Here is a 26,918-nt window from a genome sequence, read left to right as displayed (position 1 = left end):
CCTAGCCCTAAACAAAAGAGCTACCTCCATATTAAGGCTTTCTTATTCAATAGTTGGTTAAGACACCTATGTGTAACTTACAATGTGCCTTTAATAACATATTGGGAAGAATTTGTCTGTGTCTATTGTATGTTTGCCAAAAACAGCTTATACTTCAGTCACTGTAGATCAAGCTTCTTCTACAATAATAGCTCTGCAGAATTTCTTAGTCTATATAACTCTTGCAAATCACAACCAACAGGCATCAAAAGACCTAATAATATTTTGAGTTTATGTTATTGCACTGCAAGGAGTTTAAGGTACAAACAACTTGACCTGCTGTTCATTGCACAGTATGAGAGTTATGACACCTTTGTTATTACTGAGGTATGGGATTGAATCACATTATGTTCTCCTGGCTACACCAAGAGCCAATATCTTAAGTCACAAAGAAATTGTAGTGGTGGTGTATTAATACTGTTAAAAAATTGATTATCACATAAACCAATTGCACTAAATGCTTTCACAGAGACTATAATAATTGATATATATATATATATATATATATATATATATATATATATATATATATATATATACATATATATATATATATATATATATATATATATATATATATATATACATACTCTGGCCTAAGTGCTATGAGGTTAATATGTCCTTACAGGAAACCATCAATGGACTCCAAAACTTAGAATGAATGTATTGAATTTTTAGAATCATATCTTTTGAATACATTTGTCATTATCACTAGTGATATAAATTATTTGTGCACTACTTAGTTAGATTAATAGGAAATTTTAAGTCTCACTTTTTAGATTGCTTACTACAGTTTAACATGACTCAAATTGTAACTACCCCTACAAGAGGTAACTGTATATAAGATCTTGTGGTTACAAATTCTATATCACAAGTTACTAAAGTCGCAGTGAGTCCACTGTTGAGGAACTCTGATTATTGATCTCTTACACTGTGTATTTCTTTAGATGTGAAATAACCTAGAGTTATTAAGAATTTTAATTTTCAAGAACTGACTTTAAGAGCACAATAAAAAATATAAATGAAGTAAATTGATTTGGACAATAATGTAAGAGGGATGATGGGGTGTTCCAGAAATCTAGGTCTAAGTCAAATCCCACTATTAAAAGAAAACATAATCAAATGATACTAAATAGTTAAAAATAGAAGCTTTAAGTATGAGTCTAATTTATCAAATGTATCTGTCAATAAGAAACATTATTTTATAAATATGTAAATTCAGTTACTAAAAATAATGATTTTATATAATTTGTCTCTATTAATTGGAATATAGTGTCTGACCCTCAGATGATAGCAAAAGAGTTTAACAAGTTTTTTTTTTTTTAGTTTACACAAACTTCATATACCTCTTCCTTTCTGAGTTATTGACAAACTTTCAATGTAAACTGCTGACTTAATCTAAGAAATCTTAAGTAAAACAGGCAGTAAGACTTCCTTGGGCCCAGATTACAAATTACAATGACCGGGGAATTCTTATATCCTCTGAATTTTCATTTTAATTTTACATATATTAGGAATTGCACTTTTTCTTTAATGGGATGAATGTTTAAAGCTTCATCCTTAAGAAATGAAGACAGTGTAGTACATCTATATGGAATGTACATATACCTTACTTTGGAATATAATATCGTGTTTGGTTTATATAAAAACATCCAGCTTGCACTGCTCAAATCAATTATTTAACTTCAGTGTTAGTACATGGTTTAAAACATAACTTCTCTACTGCAGTATACTGTTATGGAACTGTGTTGTCCCTACACTATAAAAAATCAGAAGTTTCACCAATTTAGCAAAAAGAGACATGGTAGACTTAGCTAACTATAAACCTATCAGCCTAACATCAATCTTATGTAAATGTCATGAGTGAACACCATTGAAATACTGTTGGATCTGAATAGTAATTCAGGGCATTTTGATGAATATCGCCAGAGGTTTAACTACAATATCACTGCACTTACTAACTTAGCTGACTTTTATGATGAAGTAACTCTGGCACTTGACTACTTACTATCAATTGAAGCTATTACATTGATTTAGCAAAAGTCTTTGATACCATTTCTCATAGTTCTATTATAAGAACACTGAGGTACTACAGTTGCAATCCATTCATCATTAATTGGATCATTTTCTGGCTGGATGCACATGGTGTGTGTCTATAAAAAGACCCATTCTGAATTCCTTCCAGTGCTGCTTGGGCTGTGGGTTCACTTCCCACATCAGGCAGATTGAGTGTTGACATTGTAGTGCAGTATAAGGAGGGGGCTGCACTCCTGAGTGTGCCATACTTTGGATGAGATGTTAAAACTGATGCCCATGTCTGCATGAGATGGAGGTAGCTCAGGTGGATGTAAAAAAAATCCTATTTCACCTATAGAAAAAGAGTAGGTGAAATGCCCCAATGCACTAGTAACATTTTTATTTATTTAACATTTGTTAACCGGGAAAGTCCAACTTGGAACAACGCCAATTTTCAGCAGAGGCCTGGGGAAAAACACTATACACACATGTCTTTGTAATATGGGAGAAACCAGAGCACCTGGAGGAAACCCACATGAATGCAGGGAGAACATGTAGACTCCACACAGAAGGCACTCCAGCCAAGAATTGAACCAAAGAATCTCTAGTAGTGAGTTGACAATACTGCCACTACAAAATCCAAATGTTGCCTAATTGTATACATACCACCTTGAGTCTCACCTGAAAAGAAGCTACTAGACTAGTGGGACTAACCTGATCAACAAAGGATAAATAAATAAATAAAAATGATGCTATCTCATAGAAGACTACAAATTACAACGACCTGGGAATCCTCATATCCTCTGACTTTTCATTTTAATTTCACATATATTAGGAATTGCACTTTTTCTTTAATGGGATGACTGTTTAAAGCTTCATCCTTAAGAAATGAAGACAGTGTAGTACCTCTATATGTGATGTACATACACCTTACTTTGGAATATAATATCATGTTTGGTTTATATAATAGCATCCAGCTTACACTGCTCAAATCATTTCAGAGGAAATTCACAAAAAGAATACCTTCAGTTCAACATCTAACCTTTATTTATTTATTTTATTTTATTTTACATTTGTTGACCGCGATAGTCATTACTGGATACATGTGCATTTTCAGTGGAAGCCTGGGGAAATAAGCTCTGACATACATACAGAAAAAATAATTTCATTTATACATGACAAGTACAGTTTACAAATTCATATCAATATTACAATACACTGAAAAGTTATGAAGATGTATAATATCACTAGATATTACATAAACAGTTCATAGACTAACAGTAACACCCTGTCTGAGTGACATATATCACTAGATATTACATAAACAGTTCATAGACAAACAGTAACACCCTGTCTGAGTGACATATATCACTAGATATTACATAAACAGTTTGTAGACTAACAGTAACACCCTGTCTGAGTGACATATATCACAAGATATTACATAAACAGTTCATAGACTAACAGTAACACCCTAGCTGAGTGACATATATCACTAGATATTACATAAACAGTTTGTAGACTAACAGCAACACCCTGTCTGAGTGACATATATCACTAGATATTACATAAACAGTTTGTAGACTAACAGTAACACCCTGTCTGAGTGACATATATCACTAGCTATTACATAAACAGTTCATAGACTAACAGTAACACCCTGTCTGAGTGACATATATCACTAGATATTAAACAGTTTGTAGACTAACAGTAACACCCTGTCTGAATGATATATATCACTAGATATTACATAAACAGTTTGTAGACTAACAGTAACACCCTGTCTGAGTGACATATATCACTAGATATTACATAAACAGTTTGTAGACTAACAGTAACACCCTGTCTGAGTGACATATATCACTAGATATTACATAAACAGTTTGTAGACTAACAGTAACACCCTGTCTGAGTGACATATATCACTAGTTATTACATAAACAGTTCATAGACTAACAGTAACACCCTGTCTGAGTGGCATATATCACTAGATATTACATAAACAGTTTGTAGACTAACAGTAACACCCTGTCTGAGTGACATATATCACTAGATATTACATAAACAGTCTGTAGACTAACAGTAACACCCTGTCTGAGTGACATATATCACTAGATATTACATAAACAGTTTGTAGACTAACAGTAACACCCTGTCTGAGTGACATATATCACTAGCTATTACATAAACAGTTCATAGACTAACAGTAACACCCTGTCTGAGTGACATATATCACTAGATATTACATAAACAGTTTGTAGACTAACAGTAACACCCTGTCTGAGTGACATATATCACTAGATATTAAACAGTTTGTAGACTAACAGTAAGACCCTGTCTGAGTGACATATATCACTAGATATTACATAAACAGTTCATAGACTAACAGTAACACCCTGTCTGAGTGACATATATCACTAGATATTACATAAACAGTTCACAGACAAACAGTAACACCCTGTCTGAGTGACATATATCACTAGATATTACATAAACAGTTTGTAGACTAACAGTAACACCTTGTCTGAGTGACATATATCACAAGATATTACATAAACAGTTCATAGACTAACAGTAACACCCTAGCTGAGTGACATATATCACTAGATATTACATAAGCAGTTTGTAGACTAACAGTAACACCCTGTCTGAGTGACATATATCACTAGATATTACATAAACAGTTTGTAGACTAACAGTAACACCCAGTCTGAGTGACATATATCACTAGCTATTACATAAACAGTTCATAGACTAACAGTAACACCCTGTCTGAGTGACATATATCACTAGATATTACATAAACAGTTTGTAGACTAACAGCAACACCCTGTCTGATTGACATATATCACTAGATATTAAACAGTTTGTAGACTAACAGTAAGACCCTGTCTGAGTGATAAATCGCTAGATATTACATAAACAGTTCATAGACTAACAGTAACACCCTGTCTGAGTGACATATATCACTAGATATTAAACAGTTTGTAGACTAACAGTAAGACCCTGTCTGAGTGACATATATCACTAGATATTACATAAACAGTTCATAGACTAACAGTAACACCCTGTCTGAGTGACATATATCACTAGATATTACATAAACAGTTTGTAGACTAACAGTAACACCCTGTCTGAGTGACATATATCACTAGATATTACATAAAATGCCTTTCAGTTTATAGCCTGCTTCAGACCACCCTCCCAAACCCAGTAACCCCACTCGGCCTTCCTGAGAACACTGGAAAATATGAAGGTCTCTCCGAACACCATTATATTGGGCAACTTCAACTACCCAAACATAGACTGGGAGCATTACTCTAGCTCCAACACCCTTGCCCAAAGGTTCCTAGAATTCATTAACTCGAGTAAGTAAAACAGTAATCAGGATACACCACGAGAAGTCCAAGATAATCCACAAAATCTTTTATTCCATAAAACTGCAGAAGATAAGCGCTTTCACGTGCTGGAGCGCACGCTTCATCAGATCTACTAACATAAGTCACTGAGACCATTTTATACCATTTGAATAATTCTCAATCATATCAATTAACAGCTTGTTTAGTAATGAGTCAAACAGGACTTTAAAGATGTAGCTCATTTCTTCTGTGCAAATACAAATACAAATACAACACCAGTTCATTTCAAAATCCTAGCAAAATATATAGTAGTTACATTTCATACCCTAACTAATATTCCTGAATTATTTAAAAAATCCCTTATAAAAAATTCCTTATAAAAAATTTCTTGTAAAAAAACTCATTCAACTTTATAAAAAATTCTAATATATTATGCATGGTTTTCCATTTCTTTGCTCTTTACTCGTTCTCACATACTTCATATAACTTATTTGATGTTTGTATTCCTATTCTATTTATGAAAAACCTTCATGCTGGATGCCTATAGCGATAAAATAAATCAATTAATATAAAATTCAACCAATATACAAGGAATGTGTATTAAAATAGACAAGCATCAATCATAAAATCCTATCTAAAATTTTTGCTTTCATTAAACATCATGGTCTATATTCATAAGCGCTCAAACAATGAGTCGTTTATTTTACTTTTAAAGTACTGATTCCCTATTCACTGACATCGTATACAATGTCTAATAAAATCAAAGAACGCATCGAGAGTGTAGATATATATTTATTCTCTCGTGAATTATTAGAAAACAGTTCATACTACTCTCAAAACGCAGTCCACATTACTTTGTCTATTGTATACTAGTCTTTGTGCACTGTATCTTAGAAAATTATGATGCTCATTTACATTTAGTTACTCTGGTCATTCAGTCTCCAGGACTATCTTGTTGCCTATATTAAATATATTATGTGCCTGAATTGCATAGTATGCGGGAATCATAAAGCTTGTCTCTAAACACTATATTAATGATTTTGTATTGTGTATAAATCTAAATGTACCTAGAGCTTAGTGTGAAATATGATTTTATGTTCCTTTGATTATAGAAAACGGAATACCAATAACAATATTGGTTCCGGGAATTAATATTATTTATTTGTCTATGAATATATTATAGGTGTGTTCTGAAGATGCTAGAAATTCATTCGATGTTAATACATGTATCTATCTGAGACCATATATATAAAGTTCTAATAAACTATCAGCCAAATCCACTTATTTAATCTATGGGCTGAATGCGACTGCTCCTATAACTACTATTATGAAATATGCCAGAGAAATAATAAATATCATATATGAAATTACATATTTAAATCTAATCATTAATTAATTTAGATATTAAAAATTGAGAACTTGTATTGTATTATAAAGTAAAAAACCTGCTTTAAAAACAATATTAAATATATCATTACTCATATAATAGATGTCTCACAATATACCTATCTATATGTACAAAACATGTGAAAGCCATCATAGAGGTACTAACTATTTCTATAAACTTTAAAATTATAAAATTACACTATGTTAATATTATTAATTATTAATTATATTCTTAGATTTCATGGATAAAAAATCATTTCATATACTCTAGTTAAATTAGGGTCAATTATATATAACTGTGTTACTTCAAGAGTCCTGGTGTTCTCTTAGATCAAGTGAAATTGAATTAAAATTACTCTAATTATTACCTAAATCTACTTAGTTACACATGCAAAGAATGTTTAAAAGTTCTAATAAAAATCAAACAATAATTATTGTTTATGTAGTACTTCATGCCATCTTCATTCTAAAATATTAGTCTATAATGAATTATGTCATAACACAAGTATGTTACTCTACTAATAAAACTACTTTGTTATTTCAAAATTGGTTTTAGTGATAAGTAATTATTAATACCTGGTTCCCTGTGTGCTCCTGTTCTGAGAATCCACTCTAGTTCTAGTTTATGTAGATGGTTATTCATGTCTCCCATCCTTATATTATCTTTTAGTGTTTGCAGAACCCTAAACTTGAATCCATGATTTGGAAACTCTTTAACATGTTTAGCCAGTGCGTTTAGTTCATTTTGTTTTCTTATATCGTACACATGATTGTACACTCGTTCTTTTAATTTTCTTTTCGTAAGACCTACATAGAATGCTGTGCATTGTGTGCAATTGGCCATATAAATTAGATTCTTGGTGTTACAATCTGTGTATAATCTTGGTATAAACTTAAAATAGCCATTTGGATGTACATAATTCTGATCAGTGGTGATATATTGACACATCCTGCATCTCAAGCATGGAAACGTTCCTACTTTCTTAATATTGTGACTCATATTTTTGTGGTTATCATGCATGTTTCTCGAGAATATCTCTTTCAAATTATCACAGGTCTGGAAGACAAATGTTGGTCTATTCCCCACTAATTTGTGAACCTCTTCTGTTAAACTTAATATATTCCAGTGTCTTGTTATAATTTTTCTTATTTCAGAATTATCATTTGTGTATTTCATAATATAACTAACTATTCTCTGTGGGACTTTCCTCTTGGCAACTATTGAACTATACTTCTTGGATGTATAATTCCTACCTACTCCTTTTTCTATAGGCTTATCTGGAGGTGACAACTCATGTCCTGTAAGGGACAGTAATTCTTTTCCAATATTCCTAACTAGAGTTGCATTATATCCTCTCTCTACAAAAATTCTCTCTAGTATAATAGCTTCTTCATATAAAACTTTTAAATCTTTACATATTCTCAAAATTCTAGAGTACTGTCCTCTTATTATCCCTGTGAAAACATACCTGGGATGCATGCTGCTAAATTCTAGCATAGTGTTCTTCCAGCATTTTTTCCTAAATAAACCAGTGTGAATCTGTTTCCATGTATCTAGAGATATAACCAGATCTAGATAGTTCACATTTTCTCTTGAGAATTCATATGTAAATTTGAGAAACTCTGTAGTATTCTGTAGATATTCTACAAACTCATGTAGTTCCTCACTAGTCCCATTCCAAAGGAGTAGGATGTCATCCACAAATCTCCTGTAGATTACTATCTTCGCCATCCATTCACTGTGGAACAGATGTTCTTGTTCCCAGTGATATAGGACAAGATTCGCGTAGGAGTTCGCACATGGTGTCCCCATGGCGACTCCCCATGTCTGTAGATAATATGAGTGATTGAACAAGAATATATTATTGTGTAGTATCATGTCAAGTAGTTGCGCTATAAGGGTCTGTCTATCAGTAGAAAAGTTACTGTCTTTTATCATTACTTCCCTAATGGCTTGAAGACCGTACTCATTAGGAATACAGGTAAACAAATTGCATACATCTAATGTGACTAGTATTAAGTCATGATTACATGTATATTCAAGATCTATTGTTTCCAAATCTTTCAAAAGTTGTAGTGTGTCTTTTAATATAGTCCTGACTTTATCTACCAGTGGTCTCAGAACCTTTTCTATAAACACAGAAATATAGTATGTTACCCAATGTCTTCCTGCTACTATCGGCCTCATGGGTATTGGGACCATTTCTTTGTGTAATTTAGGAAGACATTTCAAGATTGGAACCAGTGGTTCTTCAACATAAAAATAATCATATATTTCCTTACTAATTTGACGGCACATCAAAAGATCATATATGTTCTCCTTAACCTCATTTATTGTTTTTACCACTTCATTCCTGGTAAAAACCTTATATGTATCATCAACCTTGAGCATATTTTCCACAATTTCTATATAGTTCATTCTATCTAACAATACTACCCCACCCCCTTTATCTGCGGGTAGTATTGTTATATCAGTGTTATTCCTCAATTTGTTCAAGGACGTACATTCATCTTTGTTGAGATTGTAATATCTATTCTTAATACTTCTACTAGCATACAGTGCATATATTTCCTTCTCACAAATTTTAACAAAACTCTCTACTGTCGGTGGTAGAGCAGGGCTAAAGCTACTGTTGCACTTAAACATATTTACATTGCTATTAACGTATTCATTGTTAGTATTTTTAAAGAATAGCTTAATAGCTATTTTTCTAGCAAAAAGCCGTAAGTCTGTTATAGTCTCAGATAACTTACTATTTTGCGAAGGCACAAAATTAAGCCCTTTGTTTAAAAGTGACATGTCAGATGTCGATAGAGGATACATAGAAAGATTATGAACCAAAGTCAGTTCCAATTCCTTTTCAGTTTCGGCTGTTCGTACCTGTCTCTGGATACCTTCCGTTTTCTCGGTCCTCTGCTTAAGGATCTCCCTCTGTTCATGTTGTAGGTACGAACAGTTCATAGACTAACAGTAACACCCTGTCTGAGTGACATATATCACTAGATATTACATAAACAGTTTGTAGACTAACAGTAACACCCTGAGTGACATATATCACTAGATATTGCATAAACAGTTCACAGACTAACAGTAACACCCTGTCTGAGTGACATATATCACTAGATATTACATAAACAGTTCTTAGACTAACAGTAACACCCTGTCTGAGTGACATATATCACTAGATATTACATAAAATGCCTTCCAGTTTATAGCCTGCTACAGACCACCCTCCCAAACCCAGGAACCCCACTCGGCCTTCCTGACAGCACTGGAAAATATGAAGGTCTCTCCGAACACCATTATATTGGGCGACTTTAACTACCTAAACATAGACTGGGAGCATTACTCTAGCTCCAACACCCTTGCCCAAAGGTTCCTAGTATTCATAAACTCAAATGCTATGGAACAACTTGTTACCACTCCCACAAGAGGGGAAAACATACTGGACCTGATCATCACCAACATGGGGACTCTATGCTCCAGACCAGAAGTGTATCCCTCACTGGTAAGATCAGACTATAAACTGATCTCACTGGATATTCACATCCCGACCCCACCCCCTGCCCAGAAAACCACAGTGAAAAACGTCTCCAAAGCAAATTTCACACTCCTCAAAACCGAGGTGGAATCCTTTAAAGCTCCCGGGCCTGTGGAAAATACGGCCAGACCGCAGAATCCTTTAAAATACATTCTATGAACACCTTCAGGAATGCATGGATCATGCAATCCCAAATAAAGCCAAGACCCAATCCTCCAAAGGCAGACGTCCTGTCTGGTGGACCCCAGCCATAAACAAACTATACAATAGAAGGAGGAAGCTACTACATGATAGAGCAAAATCCCAAAAAGGGAAGGCATCTCTGATCAGTATTAGCAAAAAAACTAAGGGCACTCATAAAATTGTCAAAGGCCAGCTTCGAGAGAAACATTGCACAGGACACTAAGGATAATCACAAGGCTTTCTTTAGTTATGTTAGGAACCTGGGTGGGAATTCCCAGTTATGCTCAGAATTAGTCCAAAATGACAAAAAATACACCAAACCCACAAACATTGCTTACATCCTAGCTGACAGGTTCAGCGCAACCCCCCCCCTTTCCACCAAAAGGGCAAATATCTATCCCAGCAGAATGCTGCCCACCCCCCCAGACATCTCAGATGCTCAGGTAAGAGTCGCCCTCTCCAAAGCGAAAAACACAGCATCAATGGGACCAGACGGTGTCCCAGGCTGCGTCCTACATGACCTCCAAGAAGAGCTAAACCCAAACATAAAACTACTGTTCAATCTCGGCCTTTACTACAGGATATGTACCCAAAGAGTGGCGTACAGCAACAGTGGTCCCTCTCCACAAAGGTGGTGCCTCAACGGACCCTGGAAATTATCGCCCCATAAGCCTGACTAGCTTGGTCTGCAAAGCTATGGAAAGGATCATCATGGACCTCATAAATAAAGATATTGGGGACCTACCAACACAGGATCCTACCCAGTTCGGCTTTGTTAAGGGCAGATCCTGCCTCTTAAACCTGGTTGACTTCTTTGAAACAGTCACCAAGGCCATTGACGAAGGGAAGGTGGTCCACACAGCCTATATGGACCTCGCAAAAGCCTTCGATACAATATCCCACTCGGGCATTATAGATAAGCTCACCAGCTTAAATATAAACCCCTATGTCACTAGATGGGTTGCAAACTGGCTCAAGGACAGAACCCACATGGGTAGAATTGCTGGAGCCATGTCAGACTCCAAACCAGTTACAAGTGGCATCCCACAAGGCTCAGTCCTGGGACCTCTCTTGTTTGGTATATATTTCTCGGAGGTACAGGCCAACATGGAAGGACTGTGGCTGACCAAGTTCACAGATGACTGCAAACTGGGCGCCATAATCGACTCTCCAGCCGACACAAGCATCCTCCCAAAGGGCCTCATAGAAACAGACAACTGGTGCCAGAGCCATGGCCTCAAGCTAAACACCAAAAAGTGTATAGTCATCCCCTTTGGCAAAAACAAAGTGCCCACAAATAGCCACATAGGTGGCAATCCATTAAGTACAGAAGAAGTAATTAGCGACCTTGGGACCCAAGTTGATAGCAGTCTCTCATTTGACAACCACGTGGCCAAAGTGGTTAGAAAAACATTTTATATAGACCACCTAATCATGAAGGGATTCACATCTAGATTAGGGGAGATCATCGTGCCTCTTTACTCATCCCTCATCAGGCCCATAATCGAGTACAATGCCTCTTTTGGGATGTACCTTACCAAACACCTGCAGCAACTGGAAAGACCCCAAAAGTACCTCACCAAGAGAATCAAAGGGCTCAAACAGATGCCATATGCTGCCCGGTTAAAGAAACACCAGCTCTACTCAGTGGCATACCGCCTGCTCAGAGGTGACCTGTGCCTGACGTATAAAGCCATGTCCAATCCGGAATTAAGGGACATGCTGCACCTCAAAAAATCCAAATTTCATCGAGCTACATGCTCGAGAGACTTGAATCTCAGCACTGAAATAAATAGGACATGCTGGAGGGACAGATTCATAACCCAGTGGCTCCCTTCACTCTGGAATAAAATCCCATTCCAGGTTAGCCAGAGTCCCTCATTAACTCTCTTCAAAGAGGAATCTTGATGAGTGGATGGGAGATCATAGGTTTACCCCGGGTATCACTTCTGTGTCACTGTTAACAGAAGCACAGTATACTAACCTCGAAAAAGGGCATAGCAAAATTAATTTAAAATGGGTGGTGAAAGCCAAACATACTCTGGCTAGGCTTATAAATGCCCTAGGGCAGATAGCCTAGTATGAACCTATGAACCTATAAACAGTCTGTAGACTAACAGCAACACCCTGTCTTAGTGACATATATCACTAGATATTACATAAACAGTTTGTAGACTAACAGTAACACCCTGTCTGAGTGACATATATCACTAGATATTACATAAACAGTTTGTAGACTAACAGTAACACCCTGTCTGAGTGACATATATCACTAGATATTACATAAACAGTTCATAAACTAACAGTAACACCCTGTCTGAGTGACATATATCACTAGATATTACATAAACAGTTTGTAGACTAACAGTAACACCCTGTCTGAGTGACATATATCACTAGATATTACATAAACAGTTTGTAGACTAACAGTAACACCCTCTCTGAGTGACATATATCACTAGATATTACATAAACAGTTTGTAGACTAACAGTAACACCCTGCCTGAGTGACATAGCAGTCTTCTTTTAACTTGTGAACATAGGATAGAAGTTAGTCAGGGTTACAGCAAGGACATAACCAGCGTGTTTTACAGTACTGTTTAAGGCTGTTTTTAAATTGGGTTATTGAGGGAACCGACATAAGTTCAGTAGGAAGATAGTTCCAAGTTTTGCCAACGGAGTTGGCGAACAAAGAGTCCCCAGCAGAGTTGCTGATTTTGACTGTTTGTACTAGTAGTCTGTTGGATGAGCATAGAGTATTAAGGTTACTATAAGGGATGATATTTTTTTTTAGTATAGGTGTGTTCTCAGGTTGGAATAGAATCGTATATGCAACGATTAATTGTTTGTTCTGGAGCAGGCTAGGCAATTCAAGACATCCTAGTTGATTTAAGTTTTGACAGTGGTGTGTTTTGTAAGCTGCTCCAGTGGCAAATCTAGCAATGCTATTATAGCAAACAAAGGAAATATTTAAACTGATGAAACAAAACAACAAACCAAAACGTGGAAACGAAACGAAACAAAGCACAGGTAACCGCACAGGCTGTTTTAATGAAAATATCAGTAAGCGCTTTCGGTGGAAGAAAATAACCCCACCTTCATCAGACAAAGACATTTTCAAATGCAAAATGCATTAATTAAATACAAATTTAAAAACCACTTGCCCAATAAAAAGCCTTCAAGTCAATGAATACATCCTACTTTTAAAAACACAGTATCTTGTTTAACTGAGCAACTCATGCTACTAAAACAGTTGCACTATAATTTTCGTAAAAAATAAAAATACAATGTATATATTTGTATATATATGAATACAAATATAAATTATGTTGTATGACCAGCATTCACTAAATAGAAACATGATTGTAAACCTAAATATAAACTATTTTAAAAACCTTTTTCGTGTTGATGGTACTGTTATTATTTACTTTTAAGCACAGATTATATGTTTTGTATGTATAAAAAATTTTTTTAGACTACATGAAAAAGTACATGTGTTGAATAAACAAACGATGACAATTAAATCACATCGTATGAACTACTATGTTTTGCATGAAACAAAAACATTTTCACTATGTCCCATCTTTTCTTGAAAGAAAGTTTCAGTGTTAATACATAAACCCACAGTGCTATTTTTAGAGTAAAATCTCATAAATCTGAGTGATGACACTCAGGTATAGAGAACTGACTGGGTCTGAATGTACACTTGAACTTTCACTTGATCTGAAATGTGTTGATCTATTCCATTCTTTTTATTCTTTTTGCTCTTTCTATCCTTCCTATCTTTTTAGGGTCTTAAGCTTAAGAATACATTTTATTGAGACAGCCTCATTCAACCCTGGGGGGACATAAGCAGAAGTTCTTATCTGCCAAAACAGCTCTTGTTCTTCTAACCAAAGCTGCCATGGACCCCCCCTAATAGTGGGAACCACTTGTTGGATAGCTGTAAATACAAAACTGTGGTCGGGGTAGGAGCTGATATGTTTTGCTAATGCGTTGTTCTTATCAAGTTTACTGATGGCATAAAGGTGTTCGTATATCCTTTTCTTAAGGGGTCTATCGGTCTTGCCGATGTAAAACGCCGAACATGCCTTACAAGTGGCCACATGTACAACCCCCTTAGAGTTTGTTAAGGTCCGCTTTATTCAAGTTTGTGAATAATGGGGAGGCATAAAGGAGGGTGGAGAGTAGATGTGTGCGGGCAATAGCAGTCTTTGCTAGTAGGGTTAGGAAGGGTTTAATCTTGTATAGTGAGCCGAGGTTTTTGTTGACTGTTTTAATAGATTGATTAATATGCATGTCAAACTTAAGGTTATTTTCTACTATTACATCTAAAAGTTTGTTAGAGGGATCAGGTGAAATAATGGTGCCATTGTTATACGCAATAGTAAAGGATGGCAAGGAGGACCTGTGGGTGGGGGACAACAACAACATGTTTGTTTTGTTAGGATTTAGTATGAGTCGCCGATTAAGAAGCCAGTTTTCAATTGTACTAAAAGCAGTTTGGGTTAAAGTTTGCAGATCGGGGGGGGGGGGGACGTGGCTGAGCCAATTAAAGTGGAATTGTCTGCATACTGGATACAGGTTGCATGCGGAATGACGGCATACAGGTCATTAGTAAAGATGAAAAGAGAAGGGGTCCTAATATGGAGCCCTGGGGAACTCCAAGGGTAACAGGTAGAAGGGTAGATAGTTTGTTCCTCAAAGGACTGCTTGTTGTCTTCCACTCAGGTAAGATTGGAACCATTGGATAGCCTGGTTGTCTAGGGAGAAGGTTCTTAGTGTATTTATGAAGAGCTGGTGGTTTACCATATCAAACGCTTTAGAGAGATCAATAAAGACTACTGAGGAAAGAATGTTATTATTGCGGTTTTGGTTTGTGACATTAGCAGGAGAGGAGGGCAGAGGTAGTGCTGTGAAATGGTTTAAAGCCATGCTGAGAGTTAGCAAGTAGATTGTTTTGGATAAGGTGTCTCAATAGTTGTTTATGGATACATTTCTCCATAATTTTTGCCAGGGGTGATAGAATAGCTATGGGTCTGTAATTTGATAGCTCAGTAGAGTTACCACCTTTATGGAGTGAGATAATATGGGTTATCTTCCAGATAGAGGGGATGGTAGCTTCTTATATAGTTCTGTTAATAAGGATAGAGATGGGGTATGTTTTAGCATCAGCAGCTTTTTGTAGATACTCTGCCAGCAAGAGATCAGCAGAGAGGGTGATTGGTTTCAATTTCTTAATTAGGGTTTGGATAAGTGATGTGGGTACTGGCTGAAGGTGAAAGGAGAGTTGAGAGTTGGGTATAGTAGCAATTAGATTTGGGCCACCTGGAGATAACTGGCTGGCTAGCTTACCATGAAAAATGTTGAGCCTTAAATTTGTATTCACTTCATTTTAGATATACCAAAAGTAAAGTAACCAGCTCTTATAGCATTATTCATAGCCAAATGTTACAAGTTATATACAACATTCCTTTCTCTCTCTGTAACAATATCAGGGGATATAGACATGAAAACATTAATTTTATCATTCTAATGTGCAGAACCTCTGTAAGAAATAAATTATAAACATAAATAATCCCCATATTTTGTAATCAAATTCCCACTGCCATTAGGCTTTCCCCTAATATTGTAAGTTTTAAATATAGCTTTGATCATTGGATGGGAGATAGTGTCTATGATCCAGAGTTTAATATGGCAGTATTTCTAGACAGCTGCCAGGCCTGGACACTGGAAATAAAGTTAGGTTAATATGTTTAAAGTTAAGTAATAGGTTAGCTACCTTTGTGGGTTATTTTAAATGTTTTTAGATTCCTTTGAGGAGAATAAATCCTGTACCTCTCGAGTGAGGGTAAACAACTTAACCATTACAGCAAACCCACCCAACATATGAGAAACATATGAGGTTGCTGCTGGCATTCGTTATGTAGGGCGTCTGATGAATATCTTCTGCATTCCACCACCAGCTTTCCTTATGTGCCTTATTTCCTTACCCGACTCATGTATTTATCTGTTCTATAATCCTCCCACATGCTGTTTTGAGGTACTGACATGCTTCTTCAAGTTCACCTGTTTCCTCTTATTCCTGAGGTGATAGAGCTCTGAGTATTTTCTTGAACTCGTGTGCTTTCATTCCAGTCAACTTCCTGGTCTTCAGCCTAGTTTCTGCTGAGCTTAGTGCCCTCTCTGACCACAGCTTGTGGTAACCAGTGGTATGCTGTGGGCCAATTGTTTCACTTCTGATGACTTTACATTAATTGATTATATCACAATGCCACTTCCTTACTAGGAGGAAGTATACCAAGTTGCATATTGGTCAGTCTTGTATAGGAGGAAGTATACCAAGCTGCATATTGGTCAGTCTTGTATAGGAGGAAGTATACCAAGTTGCATATTGGTCAGTCTTGTATAGGAGGAAGTATACCAAGTTGCATATTGGTCAGTCTTGTATAGGAGGAAGTATACCAAGCTGCATATTGGTCAGTCTTGTATAGGAGGAAGTATACCAAGTTGCATATTGGTCAGTCTTGTATAGGAGGAAGTATACCAAGCTGCATATTGGTCAGTCTTGTATAGGAGGAAGTATACCAAGCTGCATATTGGTCAGTCTTGTATAGGAGGAAGTATACCAAGCTGCATATTGGTCAGTCTTGTATAAGATCTTGTGATTGCCTTGCTTGCTAAACTATGTGTTGGCCACAATCACGCTAATTGCCTGATGTTCAACAACACTGCTAATGTATCACCTTCCATTACTCCCCTAAAAAAAAAAAAAAACAGTACATTCAACCCACCCTTACATCCCCAGCTTAAAAATCTTGAGAATATTTTGGAGAGGGAGATCAGGAAACATATAACAAAGCACAAGGTTTTTAAGAACCTTACCACTGAGGAATCAGATTTATTGAAAGAACTAACTAATGATCATTCCATTAGAATCATGCAACCTGACAAGGGTGGGGGTACTGTTCTTATGGATGCACTACTATACGAATCTAAGATGAAGGAAGAACTAAGTAATACAGATAAATATGTTTTAGTTTCACTCAATGAAGTTCATATAGCTTATTCTAAAATCCAATATCTGCTCAATGACTTGTTGTTAGAAGGATCCATTTCCTTGGAGAATTTTAACTACTTACTTAATAAAACACCGAGAGTACCCTCAGTGTTTGGGATTCCCAAGGTACATAAAAATGTCACCGATCCACCTCTTAGACTTATTGTGGCCTCAGAAGGAGCTATTATTTCTCCCCTAGCCAAATTTGTGGACCACAAGTTGAAAGAACTTTCAGCTTCGGGTGTGTCAACATTGAAGGACTCCTGGGACTTCTTGAGAATTTTAAAACCAGAATTGTACAGAGACAATATATTGTTTATTACACTCGATGTCATTGATTTATTTGGAAGCATACCACACGACACTGGTTTACTATGGTTGGAGGAATATATGGTTACCTTTGGTACATTTAAACACAACGACTTTATCACTACTCTTGCCTTGACGGAAACTATTTTGAAAAACAACTTTATGTTTCACCAGGGAGAATTTTACAAACAACATCGTGGTGTGGCAATGGGGGCTCATTGTGCCCCAACTTATGCCAACATTGTTATGTCTTGGTAGGAACACACCTTTATTTTGAATAGTAAATACCAAGAATGTTGGATTTTATACAAGCGCTTTTTAGATGACATCTGTATATTTTGGATAGCAGGGGAAGAAAAATTTTTGGAGTTTTTGACATACATTAAAAATACTACCAATTTTTTGGATTTCACTTATGAAGTGAACAAAAAAAACATTTAATTACCTAGATGTTAACATTTCTAAACTTGACGGTAAATTTTCATCAAGAGTCTACAGAAAACCTACATTCTCCAACTCTTACCTGCACTTTCGGAGTGGGCATCCTTTTTTCCAAAAGAAAAATCTGGTAAAAGGGCAACTTGTGAGAATTAGTCGGATGACATCGGAAGACAATGATTTTTTACTGGAAAGTGAAAATGTATGCAGGATGTTTGCTAATAGAGGGTATCCCTTACCACTGTTAAATGAATTGAAACAGGAAGTCCAAAAAGGTAGACTAGATAGATTTTTTCCCATTTTGGGGCAAACTATTCCCAATACCACCGGTACTCCAGTAAATAACACCAATCACAGACAAGATACCTACGTACTGGACTACAATGGTGATTCTGATGTTATTAAGCAGGTGATAACTAGGGAATGGACTAAATTTCTTGAATTTACAGACTTGGAACCCTTACGGAATGTTCCATTAGACTTTACATACAGAAGGGACTTAAATTTTAAAAACATTTTTGAGAATAAAACCAGAAATAAAGGTCGGGCAAGGTTAGGTACTTTTAAATGTGGGTACTGTTCCCAGTGTTGTTATGTGTTTAATGGATGTAATTTAGAATTGATTAGTAGAAACAAAATATTACACAGTTACTGTTTTGCTAATTGTCATACAACTGGACTGGTATATCTTGCTTTATGCAAAATATGTGGGTCCTTCTATGTCGGAAAGACCGAAAGGAAACTGAAAGCACGTATTTACGAGCATTGTTATGAAATAAGTAAACAAAATCATACCAATGCATTATATCGTCATAAAATCACTTGTCCAGAAGCTACTTATTTATTTTTTGTATTAGAGGTAGTTGACAAAGATACCAGAGGGGGTATGTGGGAAGCCCGGTTAGAATACCGAGAACTTTTCTGGCAAATTATTTTGGATGCTACCACCCCCCCCCCTGGACTCAATGATACTATCTCTATTAAACCAGTATTAAAACTTAGACAGGCAAAATTATAAATTATAAATTATCAACTATCATATATTTTTATATTTTTATGTGTTTGAGATTTTATCAAACTATTTTATCCATTATTTATTCCATACATATACTAATGCTTTATACTAGAACTCATGCGTACATACATATATACATAAATTATTGAAATCACATATACCTTCATTATTTCTACTGTATTTATATATTTGTTATGTATACATGAATTAATTAGGTTGTTTATACTTGTCGTTATACATCTGAAATATTCAGCATACATATACATTGTACATAGACAAACATTTTTACATTTTTAAGCTTTACCTTTTAATGAAATGTTCTAGTTAATGAATCAATCATTCAATTTATGTGTAAACCAATGAGGTGATACAAGTGTTATTTGAATTGTATTTATAACTGCTCAAATGATTCCTACTTGGTTTTGCATTGTCTGAAGAAGTTTTTACGAAAACGCATTTTGTTTGTTTTGGAAGCGTTAATACTGTTGTCTGTGTTATATGGACTATTAAACACACCAATTTTCTACAAGCTTTACTTCATTGATTGGATACGTTCCTCCCTTGGGGGCTCGCAGCAGTTTTCTTATTGTTTTTTGGTTTTTTGGTTCACAACTGCTGGCATCATTTTGATTATAAGATCTTGTGATTGCCTTGCTTGCTAAACTATGTGTTGGCCACAATCACGCTAATGGCCAGACAGAAGTCTAGAATGGCCTCTCTTTCTTCATTTCTGTTGCCCTACCCATGTAGACCCAGGCAGTTCTCATATCCTGTTCTGACTGTCCTGATATGTGCATTCAAGTCACCCATTATCAACACCAACTTATGGTGTCCTGATTTACTAGTAGGTCATGCAACTGATGCCTGAATGTACTTCTTTCCTTGCTATCACAACTCTGCTGTGGAACATAGGCTGAGACTGAAACTATGACTAGTGCCCTATCATTACACTGGAGTCGGATTGCTATGAGTCTGTTATTAATTCTGAAGACATCCCTTGCTGTTTTCTGAACCATCTCCCTCACCACAATTCCCACACCATTTCTAGTCTTCCTTCCCTGAGTAGTAGACATGTGTGACTTGTATCATTACTTTTGGTGCGGTGACTTCCACAAGGCCATCAGACTAGAAAGTAGAGGCTCATTGAGGAAAGTAAATGTTTACTGCTATAGAAATTGTTCATGTAACCACTAACTCCCCCACTACAAAAAATGTTTTGCTGTGTATTGCAGGTAAGGCTACATATCGTTAAAGTTCTGGCTTATGACTGGCAGCCATATTAATAAATAACATGTCATTGAGCATGCCATTGGTGTACTGAAGGCATGTTTTGTTCCCCTAACACAGTTAATGGGGTACTGCAATGCACCCCTAACATGACCAGCAAGTTGTTTGTTGTTTATGTCATGCTGCTCAACATGATCATGCAGAAAGAAGCTGGCCATTCACATGACATGTTAGCATTAGCACCTGTCCTAGATACCACAGCAACTACAGGATTGTGAGAGTTCATGGAGGTGCAGCAGCATGATGCACATGCAGAAAGAGACCCTAATGAATACAGTAACTGACAAAGTCTGGTCGACAACCATGGCCCATGATAATCATAACGTTACAATGACACATAGAATATGCATGATGAATGCAGTGTTATTGTCAGGCTGTGCTTGTCAGTTCATGGCTTGTTCACACTGTGTATCAGACATCCCCGTAGTGCACACATGATAGAGGGGGTTGTGAGTTGCACCCATCATTGTCATCATCCTCATCATCATCATCATTTGTGCAGATAGCAGGGAACAGAATAACATGTCTGTCCAAACATAACACACACTGGGGTGGAACATGTAATGGAGAAAAACAGGAGAGTCATGACAGCCTAGATATGGACACCATTAGGGTGCCAAGGATCATGACTTCCCTTGGAAGGGATGAAGTGTTACTGTGTGACCTGGATATGGATGTAGTCTGTTGGTAAGAGGTGCTAAAACTAATTATTGCCTATGGAAATGATGTGATACCACAGATTCATAGGTGTGTGTTAGACTAATGACCATGATGGCTCTTATAAGCCTAGCCATGCAACCCAAATGTGACCTACAAATTTGATTTATATATGGGGCAACTTGCTGACTGCCTCTGTCCATCACACAACTGTGTGACTTGAATCTAGATACAGTTTGCTGAGTAGAGCTGATGGGGCTCATGACCTCTTATGTCAAGGCTGGGGTGTCAGGTGTGACTGTATGGCTTGAATCTGAATGCAGTTTATTGGTAAGAGCTACTAGAAGTCACCATCTCCTGCAGTAGGGACAGGATCTTACTGTGTGACCCAGGTTTAGTTTGCTGATAAAGGGTGCTAGCAGTCATTATCTCCTGTGAAAGGGGTGGGGTGCCACTGCAAAAACTGGATTTGACTGTTGATCTTCTTGCCCAAATTGATGAGGGGTAACAAGGCTTGTGGCAATGATGTTTTGAGGGCACCCTGCAAAAGACATGGTATATCTGTGGCACAGGTGTGTATATATACTAGCCCAGTTACCCAGAGCCCTTGCTTTGTTGACACTCATGATGGCACTAAAAATCCTCTGTAGAAAAGTGCTCATTTTAGTGGTGCGAGCTATCAGAGATGTCAATGCACCCATTTTAGCAATGTCTGTCCCTGTGTCTGCACAGTGCTCACACTAATGAAAGTTAGCAGCATGCTCACAGATGTTATACTATATGCTTATCAGGTCCATTACAGACTGAAGCAGTAGAGGGTACCTGGATAACATTCTTGCACATATGTTACTTTATCTCCCAGTGCTGCCTGGATCTCAGCGGCCAAGTAGAAACTGTGTCACCATAGTGTATCTTTGACTCACTGGCCTGTAGTAGGCACTGCCACATCAAAATTAGTACATATACAAGAGTCTCACTCTGCCCCACTGTTTCATGTAGTTAATGGAGTTGATCTTATCACACTGTGCACTGCAATGTATCTGTACATGTGCCATATGCTCCACTGTGCAGCTATGTGGTGCATGTACATATATGCCACTGTGCAGCTATGTAGTGCATGTGGCATATCTGTACATGTGCCACATAGCTGCACAGTGAATCTTTATAAAGCCTAGCCAGGGCAATGGAAAATAATATTTCATATGGTGAAAGTGTAGAGATTTGCCACACCTCTCAACCTAATAGCACAACAATCCTGAACAATGACAAAAATAATGGGGGCATAAAGGCCCAAAATCAGGAACAGATTTTAAATGCTGCTCTTATAAACTTACAGGATTGCTAGAATAACATTTTGTGTGTCAGCATGCACTTTTTGAAGGATATGAAGTCTTCTTCTTCTTCCGGCTGCTCCCGTTAGGGGTCACCACAGCAGATAAACTGTTTCCATTTCTTCCTGTCCTCTGTATCTTGCTCTGTCACACCAACCACCTGCATGTCCTCTCTCACCACATCCATAAACCTTATGTTAGGCCTTCCTCTTTTCCTGTTACCTGGCAGCTTCATCCTTAGCATATTTTTCCCAATATACTCTGCATCACTCCTCAGCACATGTCCAAACCAACGTAATCTTGCCTCTCTGGCTTTGTCTCCAAACCTTCCAACCTGGGCTGATCCTCTAATATACTTATTCCTAATCCTGTCCATCCTCGTCACACCCAGTGCAAATCTTGACATTTTCAACTCTGCCACGTCAAGCTCTGACTCCTGCCTTTTGTCAATGCCACTGTCTCCAATCCATATAGCATAGATTGTCTCACTACCCTCTTGTAGACCTTCCCTTTCACTCTTACTTTTACTCGTCTATCACAAATCACTCCTGACACTCTTCTCCACCCACTCCATCCTGCCTGTACTCTCTTCTTCACCTCTCTTCCACACTCGCCATTACTCTGAACTGTTGATCTAAAGAACTTAAACTCATCCACCTTCGCCCCCTCTACTCCCTGCATCCTCACCATTCCTCTATCCTCCCTCTCATTCACACACATATATTCTGAAAGATATGAAGTCTGAAACTCATATGCCTGTCATTATTAGTGACCTCAGTCCTCAATGATTTTTCAAAAAAAAAAAAAAAACATTAATACTATGAAGAACAGACAAAACAATTAGGCAGATTTTGGACATTTTCAAACATTTTGGAAAGTTGAGAAGTATGATGCCCACATATGCTACATGTTTTATACAGAGTATTTTGTCATTATTTTACTATACATACCCCAGAAATAGATAGTGTTACTGCCAAGTTCATGTTACAAATCATTGCAAGCATGTCTTTAAACTGTATTTTATGTAAGTACCTTTTGTAAACACCCATTCAACACAGTTTGCAGATATGGTTAGTGATATGCAAAGCTAGCCACCTGACAGCTTGAACTCTGGCTCTAAGTGATGGAGACTTTTGATGTGACAACCTGACCTCATGTACATAATGGGAAAAAGGGGGTTGATGGATACTGATGCCAGTGCCAATGAAACTCATAGCACGTGCAGATAGCTTTAATATCTATGCAAATCATATGGCAGTCGTATTCTCAGAAGTATTTATGAAGGAAATGGGCAATGTACAATTTTGCAACAAATTTATTTCTGACTTTATGGCAATAAAAAGTAAAATTTAACCTTAAGCTTGGTTCTAAGTCCTTAAAAAACCTACTTGTCCCATTTAGTGTTTAGACTTTTTCTTTTCTGAAAATATCATTGTTTCTTTGCTGGTAAATTGCTAATCTTTTCTGTGCTTAGTATAATTGTATAGTTTAGAGTCCATGAAACACAAGACATCATTCATTATTTCAGAAAACTTAACATAATGTGAATGCTATTTTCTTTTTAATTATTTATTTAGTTTCAGAAAAGAAAGTTGTGCAGTTCCAAAACAAAATGCAGCCGTAAAAATGTTATGCATTGCTGGATTTAATATGTCCGAGTTGAAAGACAGCTTTTAAAGTGATTTGTCTTACCTGAAGTATATAAATGAACAGAAGCAAAGACAAGCAGTGTTGTAACCAGTATCTGTGGAGCTGAACCCATTTCCAATTATAGCCAGGGGGTCTTCAGAAGATTAAACTCATCTGTTATTTTGTTGCCCTTGAGGAGAGGAATACAAACTTAATACTACGTTTTGGAATAAATATCCAATGCTAAAAAAAAAAAAAACAGGGTTTAAGTTACTTGTGCACATGCTGATATCTGCTGATTCATTTTACTCACCTCACAAACATAACAGACACCAAGCACATTTGACGACAATAAATGAGCTGTTTACCAAAAAAAAAAAAACACTCATCAAATATAGACTTTATTTTGTTAGGATGACTTAAACAAGCGCCTGCCACTGATTTCATTTTTTTTTTTGTATTTTTTGTTTACTGCATTGGCTATCCTTGTATCATAAGCCATCTCGGTCATTATGGTTACATCTTATCCATAAAACTCTTTTAAGCATAATTCCATTTTCCATCCATGTTTTGACATCATACTGCTTCTAGAACGAAATGTAGTCGCATATTCTTGCACTGTAAATACGTTTATAGACAGCACAGTGGTGCAGCAGTTGCATTGTAACCTCACAGCAAGAGGTTTTTTGCTTCGGCTATCAGCTGGGGTGCTTCTGTGCGGAGTCTGCATGTCCTCCCTGCATTCATGTGGGTTTCCTCTGGATACTCCGGTTTCCTCCCACATTACAAAGACATGCACCTGGAGCATTTCACTCTGGGCTTCTGCTGAAAATTGGCTTCATTCCAAGTCGGACATTTCTGGTAAACAAATGTTAAATAAATGTATACTTTTCAGCATATCCTTGTATCGTGAAATATGTTTTGTTAATTTCTTATGTGATCCTATTCACCTAGGCTGTGCCTGTGACTGGTCCATTAAGATCAGTGCACTACCCTGGTAAACAAAAGTAGATAAATAAATAAATATAGGTAGCACACAGAACACAAAAACATGGACTAAAGTTGAATGTGAAGGTCATGAATTTGTACAACTTGAGATGTGTGAATTTCATTTATGCTTATTCCCATATTTGTATGCAGCTCATACAACTTGAAGATGGAAAGAACATTCTTTTTTTTCTGTTTTGCAAATGTTGACGTCTGTCTTTGAGCCTGAAAAGAACATTCTTTTCTTCTTCTTTTAACAGTCAGCTGTATAATGTTGAAGTTCTCCAGTTTGATTCTCAGCTGGAGTGCCTTCTTTCTTGAGTCTGCATGTCATCCCTGCGTTCGTGGGTTTTCTCCGGGTCCTCCCACGTTGTAAAGACATGCATGTGGAGCAATTCTCCAGGGGCCTCCTGTGAAAAATGGCTTAGTTCCAAGTCGGACTTTCCCGGTAAACAAATGTTAAATAAATAAATAACAAATAAATAAAGTTCTGCATTATTATTTGCAAATGATTAATACATTATCCTTATATACAGAAACATTATGAAAGAAAATATAGTTACAAGGCATTGCCACATACTTTAGAACAATTTGTATTTCTGCTACCTTTGCCTCACCCTCACTACATTGCACTGACAAACCTTTCTATGGAGCTTTAAAAATTAAAAACAATAGCATATATAAACAGATATAATGAGCTACTTAGTGTGAGAGGTAAGATAGAATCCTGCTTTCATGCAAACCTTATACTGGATTAACTGAGTAATCAGATAATGACTGAGTGAATAAACAAACTATTTACAGAATCTATTAAAAGACATACAATGTCTACATATCACATGGACAAAATCGGGGACCATGTAATAGCACTTAACAGTACATGCTTTAATTGATATATATCTAAATCTAGCTATGTATATATATATATATATATATATATATATATATATATATATATTTATTGCAGTTTTATTACCGGGGAAGTCCACTGGGCATGGAGCCCATTTTCAGTGGAGGCCCAGGGAGAAAAACTCCAGCAGGAAACAGCAGTTAAAATTGTTAATACAATTACATGCAATTACATAAAAAACAATATAAAAGTTACATACATAGTCAGAGACAGTTTCATTGGAAATAACAGTTATCAGCAGAGAATAAATCACAACAGTTTCAAATGCTTATGGAGGAAGATACTGGCTAATGCAAAATAAGATTAGGAGATTGATATTTAGTAATCTGAGGTGAGGATTTAGTAGAGGTAAAGTAAGGTAAAGGGGTTTAGCCTGGAGAGAGGTGGCAGGATAAAGTGGGAGGGATGGGCTGAAGAGAGCAATTGTATTTCCTGTTTTGATAGAGATAAGAATGTAGGTGGTTTTTGAAGTTGTTGAGATTGGTACAGGATCTTAGAGTTGAGGGCAAGGCATTCTATTTTTTGGCTATAGTAAAGGATAAGAGTAGTTTACCTGCTGTGCGCTTTGGTTTTTGGATGAAGATTAGGTTTTGGTGGGAAGATCTAAGTGGTCTAGGGGAGGAATAAGGTTGTAGAATTTTAGAGAGAGCAGGGCAGTTGGAAGGGTGGAACAGTAATTTGTGGGCAATTGTGATTTGGAGAAAGTCAAGGTGGTTGGGGAGTTCAAGCCAGTTTAGGGAGTGGAGGGAGGAGCAGTGATGTGAGGAGGA

General features: G+C 36.7%; 1 protein-coding gene across 1 annotated transcript in view; it reads right to left on the bottom strand.

The window, feature by feature from the left end:
- The window catches only part of LOC122809101 (deleted in malignant brain tumors 1 protein-like), a gene marked incomplete at its 3' end in the record, with an annotated part of 811,935 nt that overhangs the window by 677,693 nt on the left and 107,324 nt on the right, over positions 1 to 26,918 (bottom strand). Inside the window, 1 exon segment of the mRNA XM_044080344.1 lies at positions 24,315 to 24,494. Coding sequence (XP_043936279.1) covers positions 24,315 to 24,384 — 70 coding nt within the window.

Source organism: Protopterus annectens, chromosome 1.part1 (genome assembly GCF_019279795.1).
Source record: "Protopterus annectens isolate FY-2018-M chromosome 1.part1, PAN1.0, whole genome shotgun sequence".
Taxonomy (NCBI): Eukaryota; Metazoa; Chordata; order Ceratodontiformes; family Protopteridae; genus Protopterus; species Protopterus annectens.
The sequence above is the reverse complement of the archived record's forward strand: the minus strand, read 5'-3'. Positions and strand labels throughout refer to the sequence as shown.